General features: G+C 43.2%; 1 protein-coding gene across 11 annotated transcripts in view; it reads left to right on the top strand.

Annotated features, from left to right (window-relative positions):
* Positions 1-27,812, top strand: part of ARHGAP12 (Rho GTPase activating protein 12) — a 93,512-nt gene that overhangs the window by 48,947 nt on the left and 16,753 nt on the right. Inside the window, exons 3-13 of one of the 11 annotated variants that reach the window (XM_069729647.1) lie at positions 5,407-5,664; positions 13,236-13,379; positions 13,991-14,071; positions 15,909-16,037; positions 16,227-16,307; positions 20,530-20,604; positions 22,141-22,202; positions 22,450-22,522; positions 24,924-25,028; positions 26,173-26,271; positions 27,601-27,712. In XM_069729647.1, the coding sequence (XP_069585748.1) occupies positions 5,407-5,664; positions 13,236-13,379; positions 13,991-14,071; positions 15,909-16,037; positions 16,227-16,307; positions 20,530-20,604; positions 22,141-22,202; positions 22,450-22,522; positions 24,924-25,028; positions 26,173-26,271; positions 27,601-27,712 (1,219 nt within the window). The remainder of the gene's footprint in view (positions 1-5,406; positions 5,665-13,235; positions 13,380-13,990; positions 14,072-15,908; positions 16,038-16,226; positions 16,308-20,529; positions 20,605-22,140; positions 22,203-22,449; positions 22,523-24,923; positions 25,029-26,172; positions 26,272-27,600; positions 27,713-27,812) is intronic. The other 10 variants (XM_069729648.1, XM_069729652.1, XM_069729649.1 and 7 more) reach the window with 10 other exon arrangements.

Raw genomic sequence — 27,812 nt, 5'->3', positions numbered from 1 at the left:
TTATGCAGACTTCTTGTGTGTGCAAATAATTCTAAGTTAAAATGTTTTGAGAACGTTATTTTTCAAAATGTCTGAAATCCTGTTATGTACAGTGGTGGGAGGAGGGTTGGGAAGGTAATGCCAAACGGAGTGTTCGCTATGGGCGATGATGCCCCACTCTTGGAAAGAGGTGGAATGGTTAGATGTGAGGGGGGAAGGGTGGGAGGGGGAGTTGGGAGGGGGGGAGGGGGAGGGTAGTTAGACAGCCTGAGCTCAAAATTGATGATACTTATAGTGAAGATGAGCCAAGTGATGGGGACCCGTTTTAAGATTTTGTGCTGGAATGTGAGAGGCCTAGGGGAGAAATCTAGACGTGCTGCGTGTTTGCAATATGCAAGAGACCAAAGGGCCTCAATGATATGCTTGCTGGAGACGCATTTGGTAAGGGAAAAAGTGGATGTTTTGAATAGACGATGGATCCAGAGGGGATATCATTCTACCTTCTCCACGTATGCAAGAGGAGTCTCAATCTTGGTTCCAGCGGGAGTTCAGTATGAGGAGGTGAAGGTATGTGTGGATGTGGATGGGCAGTACGTACTAATACGGTGTATACTGTATGGAGTGATGCTGTGTGTTGCCGCGATGTATATTCCGCCTCCCTACTCTAGCAGGAAGATTAGAGAAGTAATGGAGCGAGTGGAAAAATGGGGACCGACACCGTTAATAATTATCGGAGATCTAAATAACATCTGTGATGAATATTGGGATAAAAATAAGAATACTCAGAATAGGTCGGAGGCACACATAACAACATTTGGCACCTATATACAGGAGATAGGTTTGATTGATCTGTGGAGGGTTAGACATGTGGGGGAGAGAGGGTACTCATGTTATTCACCGGCACATGCCACACTCTCTAGGATTGATATGGCTCTGGGTAACAGGATTTTGGACACATTGGTTGGGGAGGTGAGATATCTACCAAGGGCCTTGTCGGACCATAGTCCAATTGAAGTAGAGGTTAGATTGGAGGGGGCTCGCTCGCTAAGTGGGAGAGAATGGAAGATTCATCCTAATTGGTTACAGAGTATTGAGTTGGAAAGTATAGGACGGGAGGTGGCGGAATTCTTTCTCTTAAATGATGGAAGCGCCGACGCTCTTACAATTTGGGATGCAATGAAGGCGTACCTGAGGGGACTACTGTTTAGGGACATTAGTAGGTGTAAGCGGAGGACGAGAGAGGTAGAAAAAGCGGCAGTTGAGGAGTTGAAGGAAGCAGAGGATGGGATGGCCACACTGGGAACCCCTGAGGCAGAGAGAAGAATGAAAAACGCACAAAATCATTTGGAAAAAATTCTGCTAGGCAAAGCTGAGAGGAAACGAGATTTCCAAAGGGTATTGTTCTATCAGGAGGGAGAAACAGTGGGACATATGCTGTCGGTAGTGGCTGCTGCTCAGAGAGGTTCTTCATATATACACTCTTTGGATTCTGCTAGTGGAGGTAAAATAACGGAAACACCTGAAATTTTGAGAGCCTTTGCGGACTTCTATGCAGATTTGTATTCCTCTCGGGTTGGTGAATCGGTCGAGGATGCACTGACTTTCTTGGAAGGTCTGGATTTGCCGAGACTGAGTGAGGCAGATAGGGAGAGCCTTGAGGCCCCTATCACTGAGGAGGAATTGAGTCGGGCATTGATGTCTATGGCCAATGGGAAGGCGCCTGGGGTCGATGGGTTACCCGCTGAGATCTATAAAGGGTTGGCAGAAGTGTTGATTCCTAGATTAAAAATGGTATTGGAGGAAGCTAGGTCTTGTGGGCGCTTGCCAGCCTCTATGAGAGAGGCCATAATAGTGGTCATTCCAAAGGAGGATAAGGACTTGGGGAAACCGGAGTCGTACCGCCCAATTTCTTTACTAACAATTGATGTCAAGCTTCTGGCCAAGGTGTTGGCTCTCCGCCTCTCTAGTGTTATTGCGAGTCTGGTGCATTCGGACCAATCTGGCTTTATGCCGGATAGATCAACGGCGATCAATTTGCGGAGGTTATATGTAAATTTGCAGGTAGAGTCTGATAACTGTGGTCGAAGAGTGATTGTATCGCTAGATGCACACAAGGCGTTTGACAGCGTCGAATGGGGGTACCTCTGGCAGGTGCTGGAATGTATGGGGTTTGGCCCGCAGTTTGTGGCCTGGATACAGCTGTTGTACTCATTACCATCCGCCAGAATTAGAGTAAATGGGGAGCTATCTCGTCCTATAGGGCTGGCTAGGGGTACTAGGCAGGGATGCCCGCTTTCACCCCTCCTGTTCGCGTTGGCTGTAGAACCTCTTGCTGCTAAGATTCGGCAGTCGGATGGGGTCCCTGGGTTTAGGTATGGCAAAGTAGAGGAAAAAATAGCGTTATATGCGGATGATGTTTTGCTGTTCCTGGAGGATCCAGACAATTCACTAAGAGGGGCCGTTGAAATTGTTGAGAGATTTGGTACTGTGTCGGGACTAACAATTAATTGGGATAAGACGGTTCTTTTTAGAGTGGATGACGTAGGAGAGAATGTGAGTGAGGATGTTGGGGATGAGAGGCTGAAGGTGGTTTCCCAATTTAAATATCTTGGAATATGGATTTCGGTGCCGGTGGCGGAGTTTCTGCAAAGAAATTTGACTCCTGTTATGGGGGTACTCAAGGCAAAGGTAGACGCCTGGAATAAGCTACATCTATCGGTCGTCGGTAGGGTAAACCTTATTAAAATGGTCCTTATGCCCAAAATTCTTTATGTTCTGCATAACGCACCAATTTGGATCCCTCGGGGGAAGTTCAGGCAGATTAATGCCCTCTTTAGAAGTTTGATATGGGGTAGACAATATCCACGTATTAGCTTGGAGACGCTTCAACGACCCAAGGAAGATGGTGGTTTGGCTTTGCCCAACCCGGAAATATACTTCCTTGCGGCCCAGAGCCAGCATTTGAAGGGCTGGGCGCGAGGGGCGTCATCCAGTGCAGTACAACAGCTATTGGAAGAGGTGACGGACCGACGACCGATGGCCAGGTGTTTGGAGGATGGCTCATTGGGCGCGCTGGGGAAAATATACCCAACCCTGTTCCTGATTCGTAAATTATGGAATAGATTAAGGCAGATTCGTGGGGTTACAGGGTTGACTAAATTCACACCGATATGGTCTAACCACAACTTAAAGGATTTTGAGGCCCTGGGAGGATTGATGGAATGGCAGAATAAGGGAATTTGCTTTGTTCACCAGATAATCCAGCAGCAGGAGCTGAAGTCCTTTTCCCAATTGCAGGAAGAATTTGGTTTGCGATCCACAGGGGAATTTCAGTATGCGCAGATGAGACATGCCTTTAGAGCTCAGAATAAGAAGGCTGATATCAGGGTTCAAGATGATATAGTGTTGGAGTATGTGTGTGGTGAGGGTACTACAAGGGGAGTTATTTCCACTCTGTATAAGGACCTTATGCACACATTTCTGCTAGATTTCCCTATAAAGGCGAGAGCTAAGTGGGAGAGAGAAGTGGGGCCGATGGAAAATGAAACCTGGGAATCGGTGATGGAGTGGGTTCCGCGACTATCCTTGAGTGAACCATATAGGCTCTCGCAGCTATACATTTTGCATAGGGTATATAAATCTCCGGAAGTGTTATACAAAGCGGGATTGCGTGCCAATTCTGGGTGTCCGAGGTGTGCGAGTGAGAAGGCAGGAATATATCACATGATGTGGACGTGTCCGAGACTGGCTGCCTTTTGGGTGGTGGTTTTGAGCCGAGTTGAAGCAGCGTATAAGTGCAGAGTTGTTAGAGACCCGATAGTATGTGTGCTGGGATATGTGGAAGAAATTGGAGTTGACAATACTTGGAAGATTGCAATTGCTAGGCTACTCTACATGGCCAGGAAAGTAATAGCACGAAATTGGATAAACGCGGAACCACCTGTGAGAAGGGAATTTCTCCAATATGTTCAACATGGTCTAAAATTGGAAAAGGGGGTGTACAGTAAAAGGGGGAAAATAGAACTCTTTAATAAAATATGGTCTCCTTGGCTTGATTTGGATTGAGGAGTATAGGCGTCGTGTTTCCTAAGACCTGGAAGAGGATAAATTACAAGAGGCAGATAATGCCTCGGTGGGGTGGAGATTGAGACTGAGCTGTCTTATGGGGGAGGGGGGTAGTTGGGGTAATGTTGGGGTTTATTAAAGTAAGAAAATGTGTATCTGATATAATGCAATGTAAATGGCATTCTGTTGTTCTCCTTTTTTTTTTATATATTGTTAATAAAAATCTATTTAAATTAAAAAAAAAAAACAAATAGACAATCTCTGCATGTGTTGCAGCTGTCATCCATGAGACATGAAGCCGCGAGGACTCGAACATAGTATTCCACCACGCTGAAGTCACGCATTTAGCACCTGAGCATGCTCAGATAACACCTTATCCCAGCACGTTCGCTCATCACTAATGCAGTTACCCATCTAGGTCCATCTATCCCGCCAAGGATGAATCAGCCGAAAACACCAAGATACGTTCAGACCCAACAACGTTGCAGTGCAGAAGTGTTTTACACTTAGTCTTTGCTAAGTGTAAAGCCTAGCTCTACTCAAAACCCCGAAATTCAGACAGTTAAAGGGATGGTGCAGACTTAGGACAAATTTGCTTTTTTCCCCCCCACCAGAACCAGCATAAGAATTGCCCATGGGTTTTGTCTTTTATTGCAGTTAGTCCCTTTTGACCATTTTGTTTACTGCAAAACCGGACACAACCTGTAGCTAAGGGTGGTGCTGTTTCTGGGGGATAATAAAGCCTGTCATATTATTTTTTTCTAATCTATAGACCACACCCTCAATCTGTTTGCTGCTCCCTTATGATGCTGCATCCCTTCCATTTTGTCGTTGATGTGGCACACAGAGCCATGACTTTTAGCCTGGTACCCCAGCGTTCCTATCAGAAGGACATCCAGAATTTTAGTGCAAGGAGCACCATACAGCACTGTAAATATCTGCCTCCTATAGGGGGACGTTGGAGATTGTGCTGCCAGATCTCAGGCTTTGAGTAGAGCTATCCTTTTAATTAGTCAATCAGCACAACGTGACTGTACAAACAAAGCACAGATGCTCCAAACAATCCAGGTCACTTTCCCACCTACATAGGTCTCCAGCCTCCTGTCAATCACAGAAGATGTGAATGGAGATAGTCCAGTGCACTCTCCCACCTTCATCTTTTGGCCACCCTGAGGGTGCACCGAGCACCTGTGCTTGGTTTGAACAGTCATTTTGTGCATGGACCTCGGTTATGGAAGGTCTCGCTTTCCTCTGCTAGTGTCTGCTGCCCAGCAATATGGCAGTGCTGTGGGAAATGTAATGGTGGTGCTGGTGGTCTCTTCTCTAGTAATCTGTTTTCTCTCTGGTGTCTGTTCTCTTCAGTTCTCTGTCTCTCCTGCCACTGCAAGACCCGATTCTCCCGTGTATGCAAATCTGCAAGAGCTGAAGATTTCTCAGTCCAATCTCCCCCCACAGCCCAGTGCAGCCCCCGTGCAAATCACAGGGGAGTGGGAAACGCACAAAGATAACACTGGACGTTTCTATTACTATAATAAGGCGACCCAGGAGCGAACATGGAAGCCGCCGCGCTGCACCAAGGACGCCAGTAGGGGAGAGTCCTTTTCTCAGGCAGATCACGAGGTAGGTAGTCGAAAATCAGCGTGATACTGCTGGGGTCACAGAGGAGCTGTATGGCCACGTGCAGACCACCTACAGGAAAACGCACCAAGGCTTGTCGCAGAATGCACGCGTTTCTGGTTCCAACCATGTTCCTGGGTTTAATGTGGGACACAACCCCTCCTTACTCTATGGGACAGAGGTATCAAAAGGATCTAAACAAAACAAATTAGCATTTTTGCCCATAACCAATCACAGCGCACCTTTCATTGTACAAGCGCTGTATAAAAAATGAAAACCAAGCTCTGATTGGTTGATATAGGCAAGACAGTCTCCGTTTTGATAAATCAGACCCTATATGCTTAGGTAGGATGAGAAAACCTTTAGGCTATGTTCACACTTTGCGGATTTTGCTGCGGATCCGCAGCAGATTTGACCGCTGCGGATCCGCAGCAGTTTCCCATGAGTTTACAGTACAATGTAAACCTATTGGAAACAAAAAACGCTGTGCACATGTTGCGGAAAAAACCGCGAGGAAACGCTGCGGATTACATTCCGCAGCATGTCACTTCTTTTCTGCAGATTTTCACCTGCTCCAATAGGAAACTGCAGATGAAAATCCACATAAGAAACCGCAGTAAAAACCGCGACGGGTTTTCACTGTGGATTTTGGAATTCCGCTGCGGAAAAATCCGCAGTGGAAACCGCAAAGTGTGAACATAGCCTTACGGTAGTTTCTCCTTAGCTGTCGGGCAGATACTCACATCAGTTGTAGCGGAGCTGCAGTACCGGAGAACCGCCACTATGCGGTATACAGGGCTGTAAACACCTGATATTGGGGAGGTCAGGGGTCAGACTTCCGCCAACTAATACAGTGGCATGTAAACGTTTGGGAACTCCTGGTAAAAATTACTGTTGTGAACAATTAAGCAAGTTGAATATGCAATTAACTCTAAAAGGTCTAAAGTTAAAGTTGTCACATTCCATTTGTATTTTAGGCAAAAAAAAATAGTATGTTTTCATCTTTTACATTTTAAAAATTGGAAAACTTGAGCAGCTCTCTGAAATGTTGCTTGGTCTTCCGGACCTTATCTTGACCTCCACTGTTCCTGTTAACTGCCATTTCTTAATTACATTTTGAAGTGAGGAAAGGGGAACTTGAAAACACTTTGCTATCTTCTCAGAGCCTTCTCCTGCTTTGTGGGCCTCCACCATTGTCATTTTCAGAGTGCTAGGTAGCTGCTTAGAAGAACCCATGGGCTAATTAAAGGGAATCTGTCACCCCAAAATTCTGTAATGCTGTAGATAATCCCCTGATGTCACCTGAAAGAGAAGAACAGGTTACCGTATTTTTCGGCGTATAAGACAACCCCCAACTTTTCGGGGGTCATCTTATACACAGGGTGTCCTCTTATACGGCATGTGCAGGGAGTGGTCCCGGATGGTTCCCAGGGTCTGGAGGAGAATCGACAAACGTCCTTCGCGGTGTTCAATGCATCTCTGGGAATGGAAGCCGCCGCATTTTTTTTTTTTTTTTACACAAATATGGATCCCAGGGCCTGAAGGAGTCTCCTCTCCTCCAGACCCTGGGACCCATCTGGCTCCCTGCACCATATGCGGCGACCTCAGAGCTCCGCACAAACTGTACCTGGCGTATAAGACGACCCCCAGCTTTTAAGAAGATTTTCAGGGGTTAAAAAGTTGTCTTATACGCCGGAAAATACGGTGTATTATATACTCACCCAGGTGCGGTCCGGTCCGATGGGCGTCGCGGTCCGGGCACAGGCGTACTTTGTCTGCCCTGTTGAGGGCAGCATAAAGTTCTGCAGTGATCATTTTAAAGGTCACAGAGGCCCCGGCGCCTGCGCACTGCAGTACTTTGCTCTGCCCTCAGGGCAGATAAAGTACGCCGGCGCCAGGACAGGAAGAAAAGAAGAGGACGTCATTGTATGAAGATGAGAGGCGCTGGACCCGCACCGACACCCATCGGACCCGAACTGGGACCGCCCCTGGGTGAGTATAATATAACCTGTTTTTCTGCTCTTTCAGGATACATCGGGGGCTTATCTACAGCATTACAGAATGCTGCAGATAAGCCCCTGATGCCGGTGGCCGCAGCTTATAGGCGAATTTTGGTGTGACAGATTCCCTTTAAGGTCTGAAACCTTGCTGAAAACTTGGTCAAAGGTATCTGAGCACAAAAATCTCCCAAGTGTTCCCAAGCTTTTGCATCGTCCCATTTTCTTTTTTTGTAATTTTTAAAATGTAAAAAGTGACAATATACCGTAAATTTATTTGCCTAAAAGACAAATTAAATGTATCATCTTTAACTTTTTAGGCCTTTTAGAGATAATTTCATCTACAACTTGTTTAACTGTTCAGAATAACAGTAATTTGGACCAGGGGTGCCCAAACATTTACACTGTATCATATATATTGATGACTTGTCAATGGGGTAGGTCCTCAGTAAATCGGTTTATAACCTGGGAGATCTCCCAATGTATTTGCAGACCTTGTTTGTAGGGCTTCAGTAGTCGGACGATTTTCGGGGTTCTCTTTTGACCTCCGTCTGACTTGCTTACTTTGGGAAACTAGGACCCTTCCTCCGGTGTGGTCCTTATAATACTGTGTACCCATAGGTGACATGCGGCTGCTTGGTTTCCGTCACAGACATCCGATGAAGGAATAGCTTTTCGGGAAATCTGTTAAACAGATACTATTTTGGCCTATAGTTGACAGATGGGATTCTAAGGCCTCCGTCACAGCCTCCATTTACCATACGTTGGTAGTATTTCCTGCCAAAAAAAACGTTTTCAACATAGACTTACTAGTCGGCTAGTGAAGCCGTATAAAGCAAAGCCGACCCACCAAATTGTCACAGAAAAGCCTTCTCCACCGTTAAAAGGGCTTTCTACTTTCAGGAAAATGGACCCCAAACATTCCACAATAACAAACTGAGCCGGTGCTCGCCCTCCCCGAGCCCAGCGCTGCCATCCTGCCGCTGCAATGGTGACGTTGTTCCAGCGCATGTATCGTCACCGTTCAGAGCTCAGCAGCTCTTTCCAAGCTAGACGGCACTAGCCGCAGAACTCAGCTCAATGTGCATTGTATAGTCAATCACTGCGCCATCCAAGACCTGAGCAGATGCGGGAAGCCAGGGCTAGACCGGGGGAGGCTGTTGTTTTACAGCATTTTGGGCCCACTCTCTTGAAAGTGGAAATTGTATTATCTATCCCAAGCTGCTTTATTAATCTTTTTTTTTTTTTTTTAATCATTTTTATATTAAGAACTTATGTATATAGTTAAATAAAAAGTTTTGAAGGACCCTGATCAAGTAGCTGCGCTGGACCATAGCCCTGCGAACCTCCTCGTAATTGTCGGCATCCTGGCACCTCTTCTGATTATAAGGCCTTGCACGACGTCTTTCACATGACATAAGCCAAGTCATCGTTCTGGGCGCTCTAATCAGAAGGGGCTCCAGGGATGGAGGAGGTTCACAGAGCTTTGGTTGGGCGGCAACGGACCATGGACATGTCTGCTGGACCAGGGTCCTGCAAATGTTTTTTTCTCAATTTTACAATTTTTTTCATAAACTCTCCTTTTGTATGAAATAAAAAAGTGGCCAAGCCACAAAAGAGACATCAGTAAGAGAATCCTTCTTTTTTCCCATTGTTGTTCATGCCCCTATCCATATTATTGTTGGCTGTTTATATCTCTCCGTCTTAGTCTTTCACACCTATACTCATTTTATTATCAGCTGTTGTCCATGCCCCTACCCATTTTATTATGGCCCATTGTCCATGCCCCTACCCATTTTATTATCTGCTGTTGTCCATGCCCCTACCCATTTTATTATAGCCTGTTGTCCATGCCCCTACCCATTATATTATCGCTTGTTGTCCATGCCCCTACCCATTTTTTTATGGCCTGTTGTCCATGCCCCTACCCATTTTATTATCGGCTGTTGTCCATGCCCCTACCCATTTAATTATGGCCTGTTGTCCATGCTCCTACCCATTTAATTATTGCCTGTTGTCCATGCCCCTACCCATTTTATTATCGGCTGTTGTCCATGCCCCTACCCATTTTATTATCGGCTGTTGTCCATGCCCCTACCTATTTTATTATTGCCTGTTGTCCATGCCCCTACCCATTTTATTATCGGCTGTTGTCCATGCCCCTACCTATTTTATTATCGGCTGTTGTCCATGCCCCTACCTATTTTATTATCGGCTGTTGTCCATGCCCCTACCTATTTTATTATCAGCTGTTGTCCATGCCCCTACCCATTTTATTATTGCATTTTCTCCATGCCCCTAACCATTTTATTATCGGCTGTTGCCCATGCCCCTACCTATTTTATATTATTGGCTGTTGTCCATGCCCCTACCCATTTAATTATTGCCTGTTGTCCATGCCCCTACCCATTTTATTATCGGCTGTTGTCCATGCCCCTACCCATTTTATTATCGGCTGTTGTCCATGCCCCTACCTATTTTATTATTGCCTGTTGTCCATTCCCCTACCTATTTTATTATCGGCTGTTGTCCATGCCCCTACCCATTTTATTATCGGCTGTTGTCCATGCCCCTACCTATTTTATTATCGGCTGTTGTCCATGCCCCTACCCATTTTATTATCGGCTGTTGTCCATGCCCCTACCCATTTTATTATCGGCTGTTGTCCATGCCCCTACCCATTTTATTATCGGCTGTTGTCCATGCCCCTACCCATTTTATTATCGGCTGTTGTCCATGCCCCTACCCATTTTATTATCGGCTGTTGTCCATGCCCCTACCCATTTTATTATCGGCTGTTGTCCATGCCCCTACCCATTTTATTATCGGCTGTTGTCCATGCCCCTACCCATTTTATTATCGGCTGTTGTCCATGCCCCTACCCATTTTATTATCGGCTGTTGTCCATGCCCCTACCCATTTTATTATCGGCTGTTGCCCATGCCCCTACCCATTTTATTATCGGCTGTTGCCCATGCCCCTACCCATTTTATATTATTGGCTGTTTTAGCATGCCTCAACCCATTTTGTTATTGGCTTTAGTAAAGCTAGTTTGTCACTCAATATTTTTTTTTTTTTTTTTTTTAAATCCATGGGAGATGTTTCTCAAACGATTGCCTATCTCCAAACCCACTCACAGCGACGGAATCATTTAAAATCTCAATGGGTTTCCGCCATGCGGTAAAGTATTGGTCTATAACGGGTTGTTCTGTGGGATATGGAGCCTGTCCATTCCATTCTGGTGCTGGTTTAATCTGCTATGGTCCTATATGTGACAGATTAAACATTACTGTGCCTTCACAGCATTACGATCTGATCTTCTAACTTTAAGGAAGCTTCTTGTTTTTTTTCTTCCTTTTAACGCATTTTAAAGAGTAGCTGTTTCATTTTTCCATTTCATAAGCAATTTTGTGATATTTCCTAATCCGAGAAATCTTCAGCTTTTAGCTCCTGGATTGATCTTTTACTCTCAATTCATATGTAAAATCCAGGATTCTGTATTCAGGGACGACACATTTTCCAATTACTTAGATGGGAGGAGACAGTTGGTGTTTTTAAAATTCTATGGAGGGAGGAGCTAGAGGCGGAGACAAGACATTCTACTGCAAGTTCTCCTGAAACCACGGTTACAGTTCTCCATAGAACTTAATGAGCACCAACGGTCATCTGTCTCGCTAATGGGAAAATCTGTGTTTACTAAAGACCGTTTTTTACTGTGAATGGATAAATCTGAGTATTAGGGATCAGTTCAAGAGTAAAGTAGATTTCTGTAAAAAGATATATTACAACGTTACTTATTTTCACGTGCACTATTGATTTCTGAAAAAAAGGTTTAAACAGTGGTTACGAATGGTATTGTATCAGTAGTATCAACCTTCCTAAGCCGTCTGTATAAGCATAGGAAGGTCATAAGAAGTTGTAGAAAATGATACCTCGATATTTGTAATCTGATGTCTTATTCCAGTGACATTCACATTTTTATTAATTTTTAAATGATTTAAGATCTATGGGCGGGACATAGATCTCCCTGAGAATCTGCCTCCAGAGCTTATTGTTAAATAAAAGGAAGAGTTACCAGTGTGAGACATGTAAATCAGGAGATCAGGCTGTCAGTCATTACTTGTCTCACGCTGGTAACTCTCCCTTTTGTTTATAATGATCTCTGGAGGCAGATCTATGCCTGGCTCATAGATCTTAACAGCTCATATAAGAAAACTTGGATTTCTCTGGGATAAGACATCATATCGCCGATATCAAGGTATCATTATATTTATCTTTATTAAAGGGGATGGCCACTTTATTTTTTACATTTTTCTGGTAAGTCATTCAAAATGCAAAAGTTAGTCTTTAATTGAAATACGGTAATTTAAAATACTCCTGTCTAGATATTGCTGTTATATACGCTGTAATGTTATATGTGGGCGGCACGGTGGCTCAGTTGATATTACTGGGGTCCTGGGTTCGAATCCCACCAAGGACAACATCTGCAAGGCGTTTGTATGTTCTCCCCATGTTTATGTGGGTTTCCTCCCAGACTCCAAAGACATACTGGGGATTCTGGAGTGTGATTTTCCCCCCCATGGAGACAATGATCATCATATCTGTAATATGATGGCGCCATATAAGTAATATAAAATATGTAATGGCGCCCTCTGCTGGTCTTTGTCTTCCTTCTCTGAACGCCCACCTGATGTGTGTGGTACCAGCGGTCACACATGCCCGGTAGCCCAGTCCCATCTCGTAGATCCTCTTGTATGGGAGCAGCGGGCTGGTTCCTGCTTTTATTCGGTGGAGGCAATGAGAAGAAATTAATAGAATCCTATTGGTGCCAAAATAAGTTTTATAATAGCAATATCTACACAGTATTTTTTTTTTTTAAGACAAGACCAAAGTAATGCATAATTTATGACATTGCTACTTAAAGGGAATGTGTCATCAGAAAGTCCCCTATTCCTTAAATCAGGTTTGTGTGCTAAATAAATTTCTCATGTTTCCTTATTTATATCTGTGTTGTATTATGACACAATTCTTGCAATTTTCACTCCAGCCACGAAGTCTTGTATTAGACTCCCCCCTTCCTGTTCTGTACAGATGATTTTTCAGTAGTCTCATTATCACCACAGACAGGATTACAATGAAAGGTAACGCCGCTATGCTCAGTAGATAACACAAGGCTCACTGAAGGCTCCTCATCCTTCTCAGTTGCCCAGATTAGAGCATGCCCAGTTTATACTTCTATACAAAAATGGGTCCAGAGCCAGTATAAAAGTCCATGTGAAGAAGAGGAAGCAGGAGTCTATTATTGGGTCTGGTGACCATTGTGAAACATGCAAGATTTTATTATATTTATTCATGTTCAATACCGATCATGATATAAAAGAAAAACAGGAAAAATATTTAAAAGAAACATTTAACTTATCTACTGTCATTTTCTGATTACACATTCCCTTTTAAGTAAAAAATTACACTTTTCACAATTCGTATCTTCGCTTTTTTTGCTTATTGATTTTTTTTTCTCTCCTTACTTGCACTGATCATCTTTGTGCTTGAGCTTTACTTTTTTCCAACTCTTTCTAGCAAATTTCCTCCGAAGAAAACTTTCACAACGCTTGTGACAACAATCAGTCAGATAGTCTATATGGTTCTCCTCCCAAGGGTTGGTCAGAAGAACTGGATCAGCATGGCCATACCTTCTTTATCAATGACCAAACCAATGAGAAGGTACTTCTGTGATCATTTCCATGTTTTCTTCCCCATTTCTGTCTCTGATGATCTCCTTGTAATTTGCCTGATCTAGTCTAGTTTAGGTAACTTATATGGTTAAAGTTAGAGTTTGCGATTTGGGGGCACTGGTGGGTGGGTGGTCTGGTCTGTATGCCAGAGATGGGGAGAAGCAACTGGTACTAGTGATCAGTGAATGTGCTGGGATAAGGTGTTATCTGAGCATGCTCTGGTGCTAAGTGTGTGTTTGGCGTGCTCGAAAAATGTTCGAGTCCCTGCGACTACTCGAAAGCCGCAACACATTCAGTGATTGCCTGTTTGTTCTGTCGAACAGCCGCGAGACATGCAACCGCGGGGACTTGAACATATTTTTCGAGCACGCCAAAGATACTCATTTGGCACCCGAGCATGCTCAGATAACACCTTATCCGAGCACGTTCGCTCATCACTAAGTGGCACGAGACTTTTCTTACTCCTCTAATCTAAAAATGTAACCTCTTCTTTTTGCACTATTATAGGACCGAGACATGAAGGAGCACAATGGTTGTCACCAGTGTAAGCTTGTTCGTAATTTTTTATTTCATATTTTTGATATTAAAATCTCATTACAGTGGATAAAGCACGTGGACGATCAAGGCCGACCGTATTACTACAGCGCCGATGGATCGCGCTCGGAGTGGGAGCTGCCAAAGGTAAGTGATTACATGTTCATCACATCGGGAATAGTTACAATTGCAAAGTGCTCGTAAAACCATCAACTTTGCAGTTTACCAAGTCCTCTCTTCTCAAAAATGGGGTTTTCAGTTTTATTGGTTCCCGAGCCTTTTCTAGGGTACCGCTGTAGTCTATCAGTGTCCGAACATGCATGTCGCTTACATGCTCTTTCCTGTAGAGCTGTAGGGTACCGCTGCAGTCTATCAGTGTCCGAACATGCACGTTGCTTACATGTTCTTTCCTGTAGAGCTCTAGGGTATCGCTGCAGTCTATCAGTGTCCAAACATGTGCGTCGCTTACATGCTCTTTCCTGTAGAGCTCTAGGGTACCGCTGCAGTCTATCAGTGTCCGAACATGCACGTTGCTTACATGTTCTTTCCTGTAGAGCTCTAGGGTATCGCTGCAGTCTATCAGTGTCCAAACATGTGCGTCGCTTACATGCTCTTTCCTGTAGAGCTCTAGGGTACCGCTGCAGTCTGTGTCCGAACATGCGCGTCGCTTACATGCTCTTTCCTGTAGAGCTCTAGGGTATCGCTGCAGTCTGTGTCCGAACATGCACGTCGCTTACATGCTCTCTCCTGTAGAGCTCTAGGGTACCGCTGCAGTCTATCAATGTCCGAACATGCACGTCGCTTACATGCTCTCTCCTGTAGAGCTCTAGGGTACCGCTGCAGTCTATCAATGTCCGAACATGCACGTCGCTTACATGCTCTCTCCTGTAGAGCTCTAGGGTACTGCTGCAGTCTATCAATGTCCGAACATGCACGTCGCTTACATGCTCTTTCCTGTAGAGCTCTAGGGTACCGCTGCAGTCTATCAGTGTCCGAACATGCACGTCGCTTACATGCTCTTTCCTGTAGAGCTTGGAAGCGAGCTGGATTCGGTCAGCCTCAGCGCCTCCGTGTTTCTCCAGTGCCGCAGAGGCAAGGCTAGCCACATTTGCAGCATCGCAGAGCGCTTAGTTGTGGTCAGCAGCATGACCGTTCTGCAGGATCGAAGCAGAAGTGCCCTGCAGCCTGGCAAGGTGGAAGCCGAAAGGTGGCAAAAACCTGCAGAAGAAGCTTATAAAACACCTTCAAGGACTATAAGATTGTGCTCATAACATCTATGTAAAATGCAAAGTTAATGGTAGCGGGGTAAATAAATAATAATAATCTTATTGCTATGTGATTTGACAAATCGTTGCTTGCCTAAAAGCTACTCCGATATCATTGTGATGGGAACGTATCCTGTAGTTGGCCCCGAATGTCTCCCCGTAATGGTAGACCTAGACTGAGCCAGGCTACCACAGTCCTGTTATAGGCAGGACTACTGCACAGGGCGTTTCACTACAGAGCGGGACACCACATCGCCGCCCACCTCAGCTTGCCGTGTTAGGCGAGGGCTACATGATGACGTGTCACACTACGTTGAAATTGTAATGTCGCCTTGTGACGTGGCATCTAATGATCTACGGTGGGGCACTGCGACCTCCTGGAACTGCGATAGAGATGCAAATGTGTTGTATTTTGTGTCGATGGTCGCGCACGACTATCTTACCTTAGACTTCATTGCGAGTCACGGGACTTTTGTGCGATTTGGCCATTTTTTTTATTTTTTTTTACAGTAAATCACAGCTCAGATATTTTTGCATCGCGCTGTCGCGTATCTTTATAGCCCCAGCCTCAATCAGACTCTTCTATAATTATGGTGGGATCTATGGGGTCTTTGTGACTGAGCTTGTTACATCCATGTTTCTCAGTATTGCCATCGCTTTTCATTTATCTCCAAAGTTCTACGGTGTTATACTTTTTTTTGTATTTTTTTTTTTTTTAGTATAATTCCTTATTACCCCCTCATCAGAGAGAGATCACTAAAAGCCGGAGTCTTGATAGAAAGTTTCAAGAACCCATTGTTTTAACCAAGTGGCGGCACAGCACCTATCTGCTGGAGGCCAACGACAAGGTAATGTGAAGTCGTCGTTTACCAGGTCACCGTGACATACTGTCAGCGCAGCAGTGACCCAGACGCTCAGGCATTGTTCTATATATCCGGCTATGGCGGTGGCATCAATCACCAGCAGTCGTATTTGTAACCCTATAGCTCCGACAGAAGCCAGGAATGACATTAACAGGTCCATTTTGTTTTTTACAGTTGCATATCAAGCAAAAGCGTAATTCCTCTGAGTATTACATACCTAGCCCTGGTTTTTTGACCTCATCTTATTCTATGAAAGTTAGTATTCTGTCTCCGGTGTGTGCTTGCTTGCCAACACATGTCCACATTCCAAAAATTCTTCCGATCTGTGAATATACTGAATATGCTTGCCTGCCTGCTGTGTGATGGCGGAAAGAAAAGTGCTTCTGATCCTAATAGGACGACTATGGCCCCGAAATCCTTCTCTAGGACACTTCTTTTGGCATCCATGATCAATCTTAATGTTATGGTGGTCAGATTATCCCCCTTGGGAACCCCCTGTAGTCATTTTGCAAAGCCAATGGAGGTTTAAATGATCGGGAAAAGAAGACGCAGGGAAGGAACAACATTTTACCACCCTTTAAAGGGAATGTATCGTTTACCCAGTTCTAGTCATTTTTGGTCATTTACTATGTAGCTTTTTTTTTTTTCTTGTTTTTTTTTTAATACAAAATAAGGCCATATTGGAGGCATTACCAGCCCCCCTGATTAATCTATAGGCCGTGCCTCAAGGTGTGTTTTCTTTATGGCATCTTTAATTAATGCAATTTAATTGTTAGAGATAAGTCGGTAGACATACATCCAAGGAATGAGGGATGAATTCACAGTCCTCTGTATAGTGTTGGGTACAGTACAGCTATTCTTATGTATAGTAGATGTGGATCCCACCAGTGGGACATACACCCCTCTCGAGAACAGGGCTCTGACGTGCGTATCTGACAGTGGGAGGGTTTGTCCGAATTACCATTCATCTGTATCAGTTCTCTGGCCACATCTCCAGTGAAACCAGTATACGACCTATTCCCTAGGTAGATACCAATACCATTGATTGGACCCGCATGTACTATGCATTTATGGTATACTCAGGCTATAAATTTACAAGATACAAAATACCCTTCAGTCCCCATCCACTGCTGACTCTGCCCCAGTCTACACAGCAAAGCTGAGAAGTGAACTGGGACAAGCAGGAATTGTCAGCCTATTGTGTCTGATTTTAGTGGCCATCGTGACAACAGATACTGATATCAAATGACTCCCCTCCAATTTTGTTTCCTTTTTTTTCTTTTTCTGATGATACATTCCCTTTAAATGGAAGTGCATTTTCTGCCCTCTAGTTCGGATTTGACCGGTTACTATACCGATACCCTCATTTAAAGGGATCCTGACAATCTTCTCGTTAGTCTCAAAATTTGACCTTGGTACTCAGGATGTTTGCTCCGATACTTTTCTTTCTGTTTCATTCTGCAATTTATTATAAAATTAGCTAGTACAACAAATCCCAAATCTGAAATAACAGACCGAATCATTCCTGTGTATCTGCATACGCATGTTATTAATTCCTTCTGGTAATTATGGCCTCAGATGGGCTTTTTTTTCTTTTTTTTTTTTTTTTTTGCTGATATCGGGTAACATTACTAACAGTAATTGTATTTATCCAATGTGGATGTGTCCCCCCTCCCCAGTCCCATGTGTCGGATATGGACCTTTTTTGCCCAGTCATTATAATGTCTGTAAAAGTGCCTGTGCAGATACGGTATATTTTAGCCCTCTCCATCTGACCACACGGCCCTGCCTGCTTCTGCGCCCCTGGGCCAAGGAAGTAGATCGCCATTCAATTTGTCAAGGCACAACCGTGGTCAAATTGAATGAAATGCGGTGTTTGAGCCCTTCGCATCGGTCATTTTCTATCTCAGCTGCAACCTGTTTTTCATTGATCCTAACACACTTGGCGGCAGTACCCCGTGTAACTGCGGCTGAGGATCGTGGCACATTTGATCCATACACTGCAATATTCAACCATTATTTGAGACCCTTTAAGAAGGCATGGTTAAGTATGTATTCCTTCCTGTGACTCTGCAGTTGAAAAAGGGCCACATAAAGGGGTTGTTTCCACTTTCATAGATGAATATTGTTAGAAAAACAAAATACTTTTGCAATTTACTGCTTGTTAAAATTTTCACCTGTGAAATATTGAGATAACACTTTTGTTTACATTCTGTTGCCTAGGAGACCGACCACCGCTGCTGTCTAGCTTGTCAAATTAAGCACTGCGCTGAAGCTGGCGAGGGATTAGAAGATAACGTCCTCCTGCGGTCCTGGTCAACTACAAAGCAGTGCTTACAAGCTCATTAAAAAAGAGCTTGTAAGCACTGCACATATTCTGCTGTCTAGCAGTAGTGGTCGGTGTCCAAGGCAATCAGCTGTAAGCAAAAGGAAAAAGTGTTCATATGTCACGGACAGATGACTATTTTTTAGTAAGCCGAAAATTGCAAAACTGCTTGAATTTACAAGCACTTTCCGACAATACCCATATAGGAAGATGGGGGGTGGTTATCCCACAAGTAGCCTCTGTCATCAATCCATAGGATCAGTGATAAATGTATGATTGGTGGAGGTCTGACCACTGGCACCATTATAGTTCCTATAAATGTGGGTCCTGTATCTTCCGCTCCGGTTACTCCTTTGGGTGCAGTAACACTTTTTGATCATTGCTCCCATGAACAGTAAATGGAGCTTTGTCCATACATGCACACTTCTGGCCCATTCACACAGGGACTGTGAGGTTCTCAGCAGTCTGACCCCCCACTAATTATAATTACCACTGATCCTCTGATTAGTTCACAAATGCCATTCAGACAACCACATTTTGATATTATATTGGCTTCACTTGGGGTCCTGGAGCCCTAGATACATTTGGCATAAAAGCTAGGAGTTTTTCCTGAGTTTTCACCAGGGTGAAATGCATAATGAGTCGTGTATGTGGAAATGCTTTCTCCAGATCATGGTTACAGGGAATCTGTCAGCAGGTTTTTTGCTATGTAATCTGAAGGTAGCATGATGTAGGGGCTGAGACCCTGATTCCAGCAATGTCATTTACTAGGCTGTATGCTGTTGTTTCAATAAAATCAATGTTTTATCACCAGGAGATTATCACTACAGGACTAGGTGTCTCGTGCCTTCTGGTCCAACTGCGCCCCCAAAGCGTTGATTGCCATCTTTCTGTAAATATACAATGTACACAGAAAGCTGCCAATCAGTGGTGTGGGTGTTACACAGGGCTCAGCTTTCAGAGCTCTGCTATTTCGGCAGCAAAGAAAGCTGATTGTATTAAAATGATAGCATGCAGACTAGTAAGTGACACATCGCTGGTATCAGGGGCTCAGACGCTACATCATGCTACTCTCACATTACATGGAAAATAACTGCTGACAGCTTCCATTTAAAGGCTTTGTTCACCTTTGCAACAAAATTTGATATGGAAAGAGAAGCAAGTAGGAAATTTTCAAAAAAGACTTTCCACGATTTCTTTCTATAGCTGCTGTATAGACCCATGTCTTCCCGGTTAACAAACTTTCTTGTGGAGCAATCAATCAGAGTTCCCCTTTTTCCCCCTAAACAGCTCGGGTAAAATGAAAGTTGCCCTGACTGTTTGCTGTGGATAAAAAAGATCTTATTTCCTTTTAAATAGATCTTATAAATCTGCCCCTTTACCATCCGATTGTGATCCTTCTGTCTTACTTTTCTAACAACAAAATGTCTCCAATTCAAGAGTAGTGGGGGGCAATGGAAAAAAAAAAAGTATTGACTGTAGGATCTGACTACACAAGATTTGTTGTCTGTTACCTTGGAGACGCATAGATCTGCATAGGAGCTATAGGAAATATGGATTTTATCCATTATGAGCACATTGGAACCACAAAAAATAGGGTTTTGTAAACTAAGCTAAAGATTTCATTTCCACATACATGGGCCTCGTATATCAAAATTGACTTTGCCCCCCCCCCCCTCCCCCCCCCAAAAAAAAAAAAATGTCCCATATGCCAGCAGCAATCAGAGTTTCCAGAAGCAGCGCTCTGATGGCTCCTAGGGGTAGACGCTGCCATTTCTGTAGTGAGCCCGGTACCGGGAGGTTGGTATTGTAGTGTCTACAGGATCTTACCCATGATCTTCAATCTATTCTTTAATCTCTTAATTTGGGCTTCTTTACGGGCACTTCATTGGGCCACAAATTTATTTAGTATTTTTGATAAATATACTAATAATTCCTAGATGCCAATGAAGTAATTTTCAGCCTGTCTGTCGGGTGTCATTTGTCCTGATTTGCTTTTTGGATGTAGTGTACTGTTTGCTGTGGGGTTTTTTTTATTTGTTTTTTTTTTTCATATTCTTTCTAAATTGAGAGTGAAAACCCGGCCATCTCTCACTCCCAGACAGGCGTTATGATCAGAATAAAAATGTAAAACATGCCTTCATTTTATAGGAACCGACCACTCCGTCAAAGCAGCATTTTCCTGATATTGAGACATCGCCGTCTTCTCCAAAGCACCAGTCTACGGTCAGTTCTTCGCTATTTCCAGGGTAATGTCAGGTGGCATGGTCCCTTGTAGCTTCAAGGATGGCGGGAGTTTCTCAGAAGTGGCGGAAGGAAAGAATGTTCGCTTGTTACATTTTTGGAATCACAGTTTTCTCTACAGCAGAGCTCTGAATGCTGAGCTTCTATATAACTTCGCCCACACCACTGACTCGCAACGTTTTGTCAATATATATTGTACACAGAAAGCTGCCGCAGTCAGCGGTGCGGGCGTGGTTGGACTAGAAGGCACTAGACACCTAGTCCTGTTGTGATAAATCACTGTTTTTATTGAAACCGCAAAACACAGGTTAGTAAGTGACACATCACTGGAATCAGGCTCTCTGCCCCTATATCTCATATTGCATAGGAAAAACAGATTTCCTTTAAAGATATATCCATATTATATATAGATGTATAGCATTAATTTTGGTCTAGTGGGGGCTTTGGGTTGAAAACCATGTTGGTTAGTCTGCATGTACACAAGGCTACTTGCTCACTTTTTGTACCTTATTTCTTGAGTCTGTCGGGGGCTACGTTTTGAAGCCCTGACAAACGGGAAGGCTGGGACCTCCAAGTGAGTCATTAAGTACAGCAATGTCCAAAGTCTGCAACTTTGTACTCCATGTAACTTCTTTTTTTTTCTGGCAATGTCTGTCTTAACCCATGCGCTATGGGCAGTAGACTGGCAGGAGGCTCAAACATGGTGTGAAATAAATGTTACACTCATCACATTAGGTGGTGATCAGGGATATATGATTTATTTGTAAAAAAAAAAATCTCCTTCACCTAAATACTCTCGGACACATTGAATGAGTATTCTGTGTGATACTTTACAAAGGTTCCTTTTGCCCCAACCTAATAAAAAAATTTTTTGCGGCAATATATTTTGCATATCCATAATAAGTGGTCTCCAATACCCACTTTTAGTTTCTATAAAATGCACAATGTTTTTTGATTTTTGCTATACAACCCAAACCTTAGGTTTTGTTCACACTAGCATCATCTTTTTGGGTTTTTTTCTGTATCATTATGCATTAAAAATAAATTCCCAAATTGTTGTAATTTTCCCTCTGACCATAATAATAGACCAATACACCCTGATGGAAGTCCTGTTCTGCAGAGGTGACTTGTCAGCCATCATCTCAGCACATAGGTTCAGTACGTAACACCGGATACATCATTTATAGCAGGCGATGGTCACAGCTCGCCTCCTCCCTCTCCCTCCACAATGAGCTCTGGACAGGTGTCAGATCCTGTCTGTGGCTGCTCAAACCATATAATCACCCACCTCTCCCCCCAAAAAATAATGCCCAGAAAATGGAATAAAAAAAATCTACAACCATAAATGTAAAAGTTTATTTAAAAAAAATAAAATAAATTATTTGACAGATTTGCCACACCTGATTTGTGTGAACAGGACCTTACAAATAGGTTTTTTTTTTTTTAAATAAATATTTTTCTTTGTTTTCCATCTTGCAGAATAGAGGCTAATTTTTATCGATTTCTTTTCTCCTGCAGGATCAAGAAAAGTATGGCGTACTAAATGTCACCAAAATCACCGAAAATGGGAAAAAAGTTAGGTCAGTACGATCAGCGATGTATTAACACCTCGTCACATTGTATCCATGAGGAAGAGTTCCGCCGGACTATTCGTCTTTAACCCTTTCCTGACAGCGCAAATACGGTTTTCTGCACCCGATTTCCGGGGAATTACGGCCCCACCTGTGAACATTTTGCACCTCTACCGCATTTCTCCGCAGGCATGTATAATGCTGCGCCTGTTACAGTCACAGGTATGACGCTAAATAATCTCTCCTGGTGTTTCAGAAAGAACTGGACGTCGTCTTGGGCTGTTCTGCAGGGGTCATCGATATTGTTCCAGAGCACCGGAGCCAGCTGGGTAAGGACGGCCGCATTAAATCCTCGCACTGTCTGCTGACGATTGCAGTAAACGCTGGAAACTACACCATTTTATCATGTCGAGACCCCCAGTGTCCAGGCTGCCTGTTCTTAATTACACAAACAGGACTGTATCCGCCAAATTATACATTTATTTCCGTTTCCCCTTTTATAAACTAATTGGCCTTTTTTTTTTTTTTTTTTTTGAGAACTTGTTTATGGAATGCTTTAGAGTTAATTTATTGGTTTTTTTTTATTTATTTATTATAAATTTTTTTATTTTATTTATTTATTTTTTAACCATTTGATAGTTTGGAAACAATGACCTGTTATAAAATTGCTAGCCAGTTTACGGCAGCTGCAAAATGTGAGTTTAGACTTAATAGGATTATTTAAAAACCTACAAAAAAAATGAATTACCACTTGAAAAATAACTCCCAATTATATTTTATTGCTTATATAAATATATTAAGCATTACATATAACGTTACACAAAAGAGGGTTCATGGAAAACGCATCAGACGCATTTTTTTTTTCAGATCTGAAAACCCGTAAACTGTTTATATGCACTATTAAGTTCTCTTGTGTAGGTTAATCGGATTATTTGTTAGGCAGGGCTCCAGGAAAAAAAAGTAAAACAAATTGGACACCATCGTCCATGCACATGCAACTGTCTACAGGATGAACTGACTTTGGAGAGATCATCTGACCAACTAGTCTATGTACTCATGACACCTGATTGGGCATGTTTAATTTCAGCATGCCCAATCCTTCGTCTCCCGTAGGAAATAAGATGCTGCTAGAGAGGGGTCTAACAGCAGCTTGCTTTCCTTTTTCTACTGAAATAATTTCTCCACGCTCTGAGCTATGCACAGAGTAAACCTATAAAATAGAGACCGGGATGTGATGTTCACATATGGTCAGCATTACTTTGTACCCTTGATTGCAATAAAAAAGCCAGTATCTACAGAAATAAGTACTATCCTCTCATCGATATTTTTTTTTTCTTTCTATCATGTCCCAGAGGGTTCTTGACTGTTCCATGAGTTTAAACCTCTTGATAATTATTTTTTACAGTTGAAACTGTTACATTATGGCCTTGGAGATGGTCTTCTACCATTTAGACTGCTCGTGCTTGGTGGTATTAGCATTTCTGGCCTGGATAGACAGCCCTCTTGTCTTTGCCATAGTGATCAAGGAATGGAGAATAAAACTCTGATTTTGAATCAAAGCCACTATTCATAGCCTGATTAAAGTTCTGTGGGGGGGAGTATTAGTTTCTGATTAATTGCTGGTTAGTCTGATTTTTGTCCCTTTTTATCAAGTTCTTATTTTCGTCTCTTTTGCTTTTCTGTTTTAAACATATGAGGTTCTATATGCCTCAGCAGATTCACAAAACTTTATTATGAGGGATATTTTAAATAGTGTATATAATAGTCACAGGTGCCATTAATGTACAGCACAACCTCTCCACCATTGTGCATTATTCCGATTTATTTCTCCCCCCTATTTGGAAACTGTTAGATGAGGTGTAAAGTTGTAGTTGTTCACGTGCTCTGTATGTCTTCTCCTAACCTGTTCCTCTTGTTGTTCCGGGACACTGCCTCTTCCCTTTCCTCCACCAGTCCTTCTGCACCCGTTGTTCCGTCTCTGTGCTCCTCCTGTCTCTCCTCTCTGCCTGGAAAAACTCTTTCCTCCATCGTCAGCATTTTGTCAACTATGTAACTGTCGGTCCTGTATCTTCCATCATTGCATGCGCTTGCTGTTTGCACGATGAGCATTCGACTAGGTTTTCCCTCTATGGAAAACAATTCACCAGTAACATACAAAAAAAAAAAAAAAAAGAGTTTATAAAGTAAAGATCCGCTCACTATAAAGACAGAGTAATAATGATTCAGAATTACCAAAGTATAAACCTTTCTCTTAGAAAAATTGTAAAGGGAAGAACGCCTGTAGGCTGAAATTGTAATGATGGGCAGGGGCCCTGAATCATGGGCCCCATAGCGGCCGCCATGGACAGTAGTACGCCCCTACATTTAGGATGACCACTAAGGATAAGGAAGGTTCATCAATATCTTTGGACTTTAAATTCCATTATCTTTTCTTTTTCCCCCCGATGTTCTTTGCTCCCTTAAAGTAATTTCTTGTGCATTAGACGTTTTGTAAGAGATCCGTGGCCGGAGTTGGAGTTGGAGCTCTAACATGACATTTGTCTGTGCCACCTACTGTCCCGCTAGATGGCATTTCATGGTATGGATCATGCCGCCCCCATCCCATACACGAGAGGGATCTGCCGGATCTCCGTTCTCTCTGTTCGTTCCTTGCATTGCATACCAGCCAAACATGCCACCAAATCCAGGGTCTCGTCATTACTGACCTAACGTGACACTTCTTGTGTTTAGAAGTTCGGCGGAAACCAATCAAAACCAGAGTTCACGGTGGATCTAAAAGGAGCCTCTGTGGAATGGGCCACGAAGGAGAAATCCAGCAAAAAGAACGTTATAGAGGTAAAAGCTTGTCCTGTTCTTCATCCGACTCATGGGAGAGGTAGTATACCCAAAATAGGCGAAACAATTCACATTCCTTCCCTCTGCAATAAGGTAAATTGTTAGCATCTGGATGCCGCGCTTCCCTGGTGTCCGCACGGCACAGTAATGGCTGGCAGCTGTTAGTATGGACTAGAAAAGCATTGCTCAAGATCAGCGCTGCCAGCTCTTACTCACGACCACAGCTCGCATGCTTGTCAGGGTATGTCCACAATAGGTCCATCCAAGGGACTTACCGCACCTGAATCCGATCACTGCTCCCTGATATCTCTATTTGCAAGGGGGTGCAATCCACTAATAACGTGCAGGGTTAGAGGAGAGCTCCCACCCCGTTCAGATGCGCATAGCAGGCACGCAAGATCTCGGGATATCTACTTTGTATAGAGGATTTTCCTGATATTCTAATCCTGTCTGTGATGATGATGAGCCTGCTGAAAAGTCTCCTGTACAGAACAAAGTGTGAGGTTAGTATTACGCTTTTTTTGGCCAGTGCAAAACCAAAGAAATGGCCTGGAGAACATGTTGGCGTACGTGCTATGTGTAGGTGCACATTCACACTGTGGCCATCGTAAGGATAAAGGCTTAAAACAAAATGAGCAAATGCCCTATAGTAACTAAAAAAAGTGATCGTACATGTAAATGCCATAGGGTACACTGCTGACACTGTTTTGATCTAAAAAGCGTAAAAGCCATCCCACCACGACAAGGTGTACCCCGCCATGATGGACCCTAACTAGTGTCAGAATTGTAAGATTTCTGTTATTTTTTTTTGTTATAAAGTAGACGGTGTTATGTAAAACAATTATGAAAAAGTTTTTAAAAAATACTTGTATCATTAAAGTTTGAGATTCTTTTTAAATAGTCGGTCAACTTATTTTACCCACCAAAATCGCTCAGATAACAAAAAGTTATTAAAGCAGGTGAAACAATAAAGATGGAATAAATCTTTTATCTGGTAATGTCACCGTCCGGTTTGGCCAGTAAACCCCCCACCAGACAGAGAGGTTCCGGCCTCCTACTGAAGCCAATCAGGACCACATGTCACTATCCTCATGTCTCCTCTTACTTTCTTATTTATGTATTTTATTTTTCCAATTTCTTATAGCTAAAAACTCCCTCAGGAACAGACCTACTGATACAAACGGAGAATGACAATATGATCAAGGAATGGTACTCGGCACTCTGCAACACCATGGGCATTCCGGTACGGTCCTGCCAGATCCATTTGTGGGCATTTTATGGAGGACGGTGATGACCTAGAATAGATGCAAGTGTAGCGAGATCTCAGCTGTGAAAAAGCATTGGCGCGAATGGGCTTCAGTCTCGGACTATAAACAAGAATGTTCCCATTCACTGACAGCAAGCAAAGATCTCAGAAATGCCCAACAATTTAGATTACGAAGTTGTCACTAGGGTCCTCATCACCGTATCTGTTTCAGCACTAGTATGTGTTAGTCCGGAGCTGCATTTATAATTCTGCGTGCTTCACAGCTGAATTTCTTGCATGTTCCGTGTCTGCAAATAGATCGATCGCTCACTCTATTGTTTCCTACAGCAAGCAGCAGAAGTGAATACACGCACATGTATTCTCTGTTCATCTGAGCACGCATGCAGTTTTAATGGAAAGAAGGGAGTGAGCTGCTTCCAGGCATGTCTGAAGTAGGCCTGTCGCCCCGGTGCGTCGGGGCCTGTCGCCCCGGTGCGTCGGGGCCTGTCGCCCCGGTGCGGCCAACTTTAATGCTTGTAAGGTCCTTTACTTTGAATAAGTACGTGGTAATAATTCATGTAATTTATCTATAAAATGTAAGAACTTTGTGTAAGTGGCATATAGACCGGCTCGGACTGGCCCACCGGATAACAGGAGAATCCTCCGTTAGGCCCCTTTTTTGAAGGCTTCCTAATGAGTAGTGCTACTACACTTGATTCGCAATTTGCAGAAAAAGCTATAATCTAATCATTCATTAAACAAGTTAGCAAATTTAATAATACATAGAAGCAAAAGTACATTTGTCTACTAGGATCAGGTTATTTTTGCATGTAACCGAACAGTGGGCCGAAAGAATGAATGTTACTGGTGGGTCTTTGCCAACCAGTCCAACACTACATGTAGAGATGAATGTGCTCAGCATAGATTGGTGAGGAGGTGATGGGTGACTCTGCCTGTAAAGTATTGTGATTACATATAATGTTTGCTGTTTAGTAGAACACATTTTATTTAACATCGTAAAGGCATTGCCCACTTTGTAATTGTTTTTTTTTTTTAATGTTCAGAAGGGCATTTAAAAAATAAAAATATTCACCCCCCCAATTATCTGCTCTTCCAAGGTTCTATACCGATCTCTGATTTCTGGATATTCTTGGCACACTAAGTGACCACTCGCTGATGTCTCACCTCTGGGGCCACTAATAGACCAAGTTATTGCTGGCGGCCGAACGCTTATTAATTTTTCAATTAATGCCATTCTGGCCATTCTGTAAACAAAATCTACGTAGAAAATACATTTATTAAAGGGATTGTCTTTTTCTTTTTCAGATAATGGAGTCTGAGGAGCCCAGTGAGGATATTGTGCCTGACTCTCCAGTAGAGAAACAAGGGAAGGATAAGCACGAGAAGGAGAAAGATCACGATTCTAAAAAGAATCGATGTAGGTGTGATCAGAGCCGCTGAAGTCACACTAGTAGTGGTCGTAGTACTAACGCACACGGGGAAGGGAAAACCAACCAATCACACCGCCACTTTCATTC

This window comes from Ranitomeya imitator, chromosome 6, assembly GCF_032444005.1.
Source record: "Ranitomeya imitator isolate aRanImi1 chromosome 6, aRanImi1.pri, whole genome shotgun sequence".
Classification (NCBI taxonomy): Eukaryota; Metazoa; Chordata; class Amphibia; order Anura; family Dendrobatidae; genus Ranitomeya; species Ranitomeya imitator.
The sequence above is the reverse complement of the archived record's forward strand: the minus strand, read 5'-3'. Positions and strand labels throughout refer to the sequence as shown.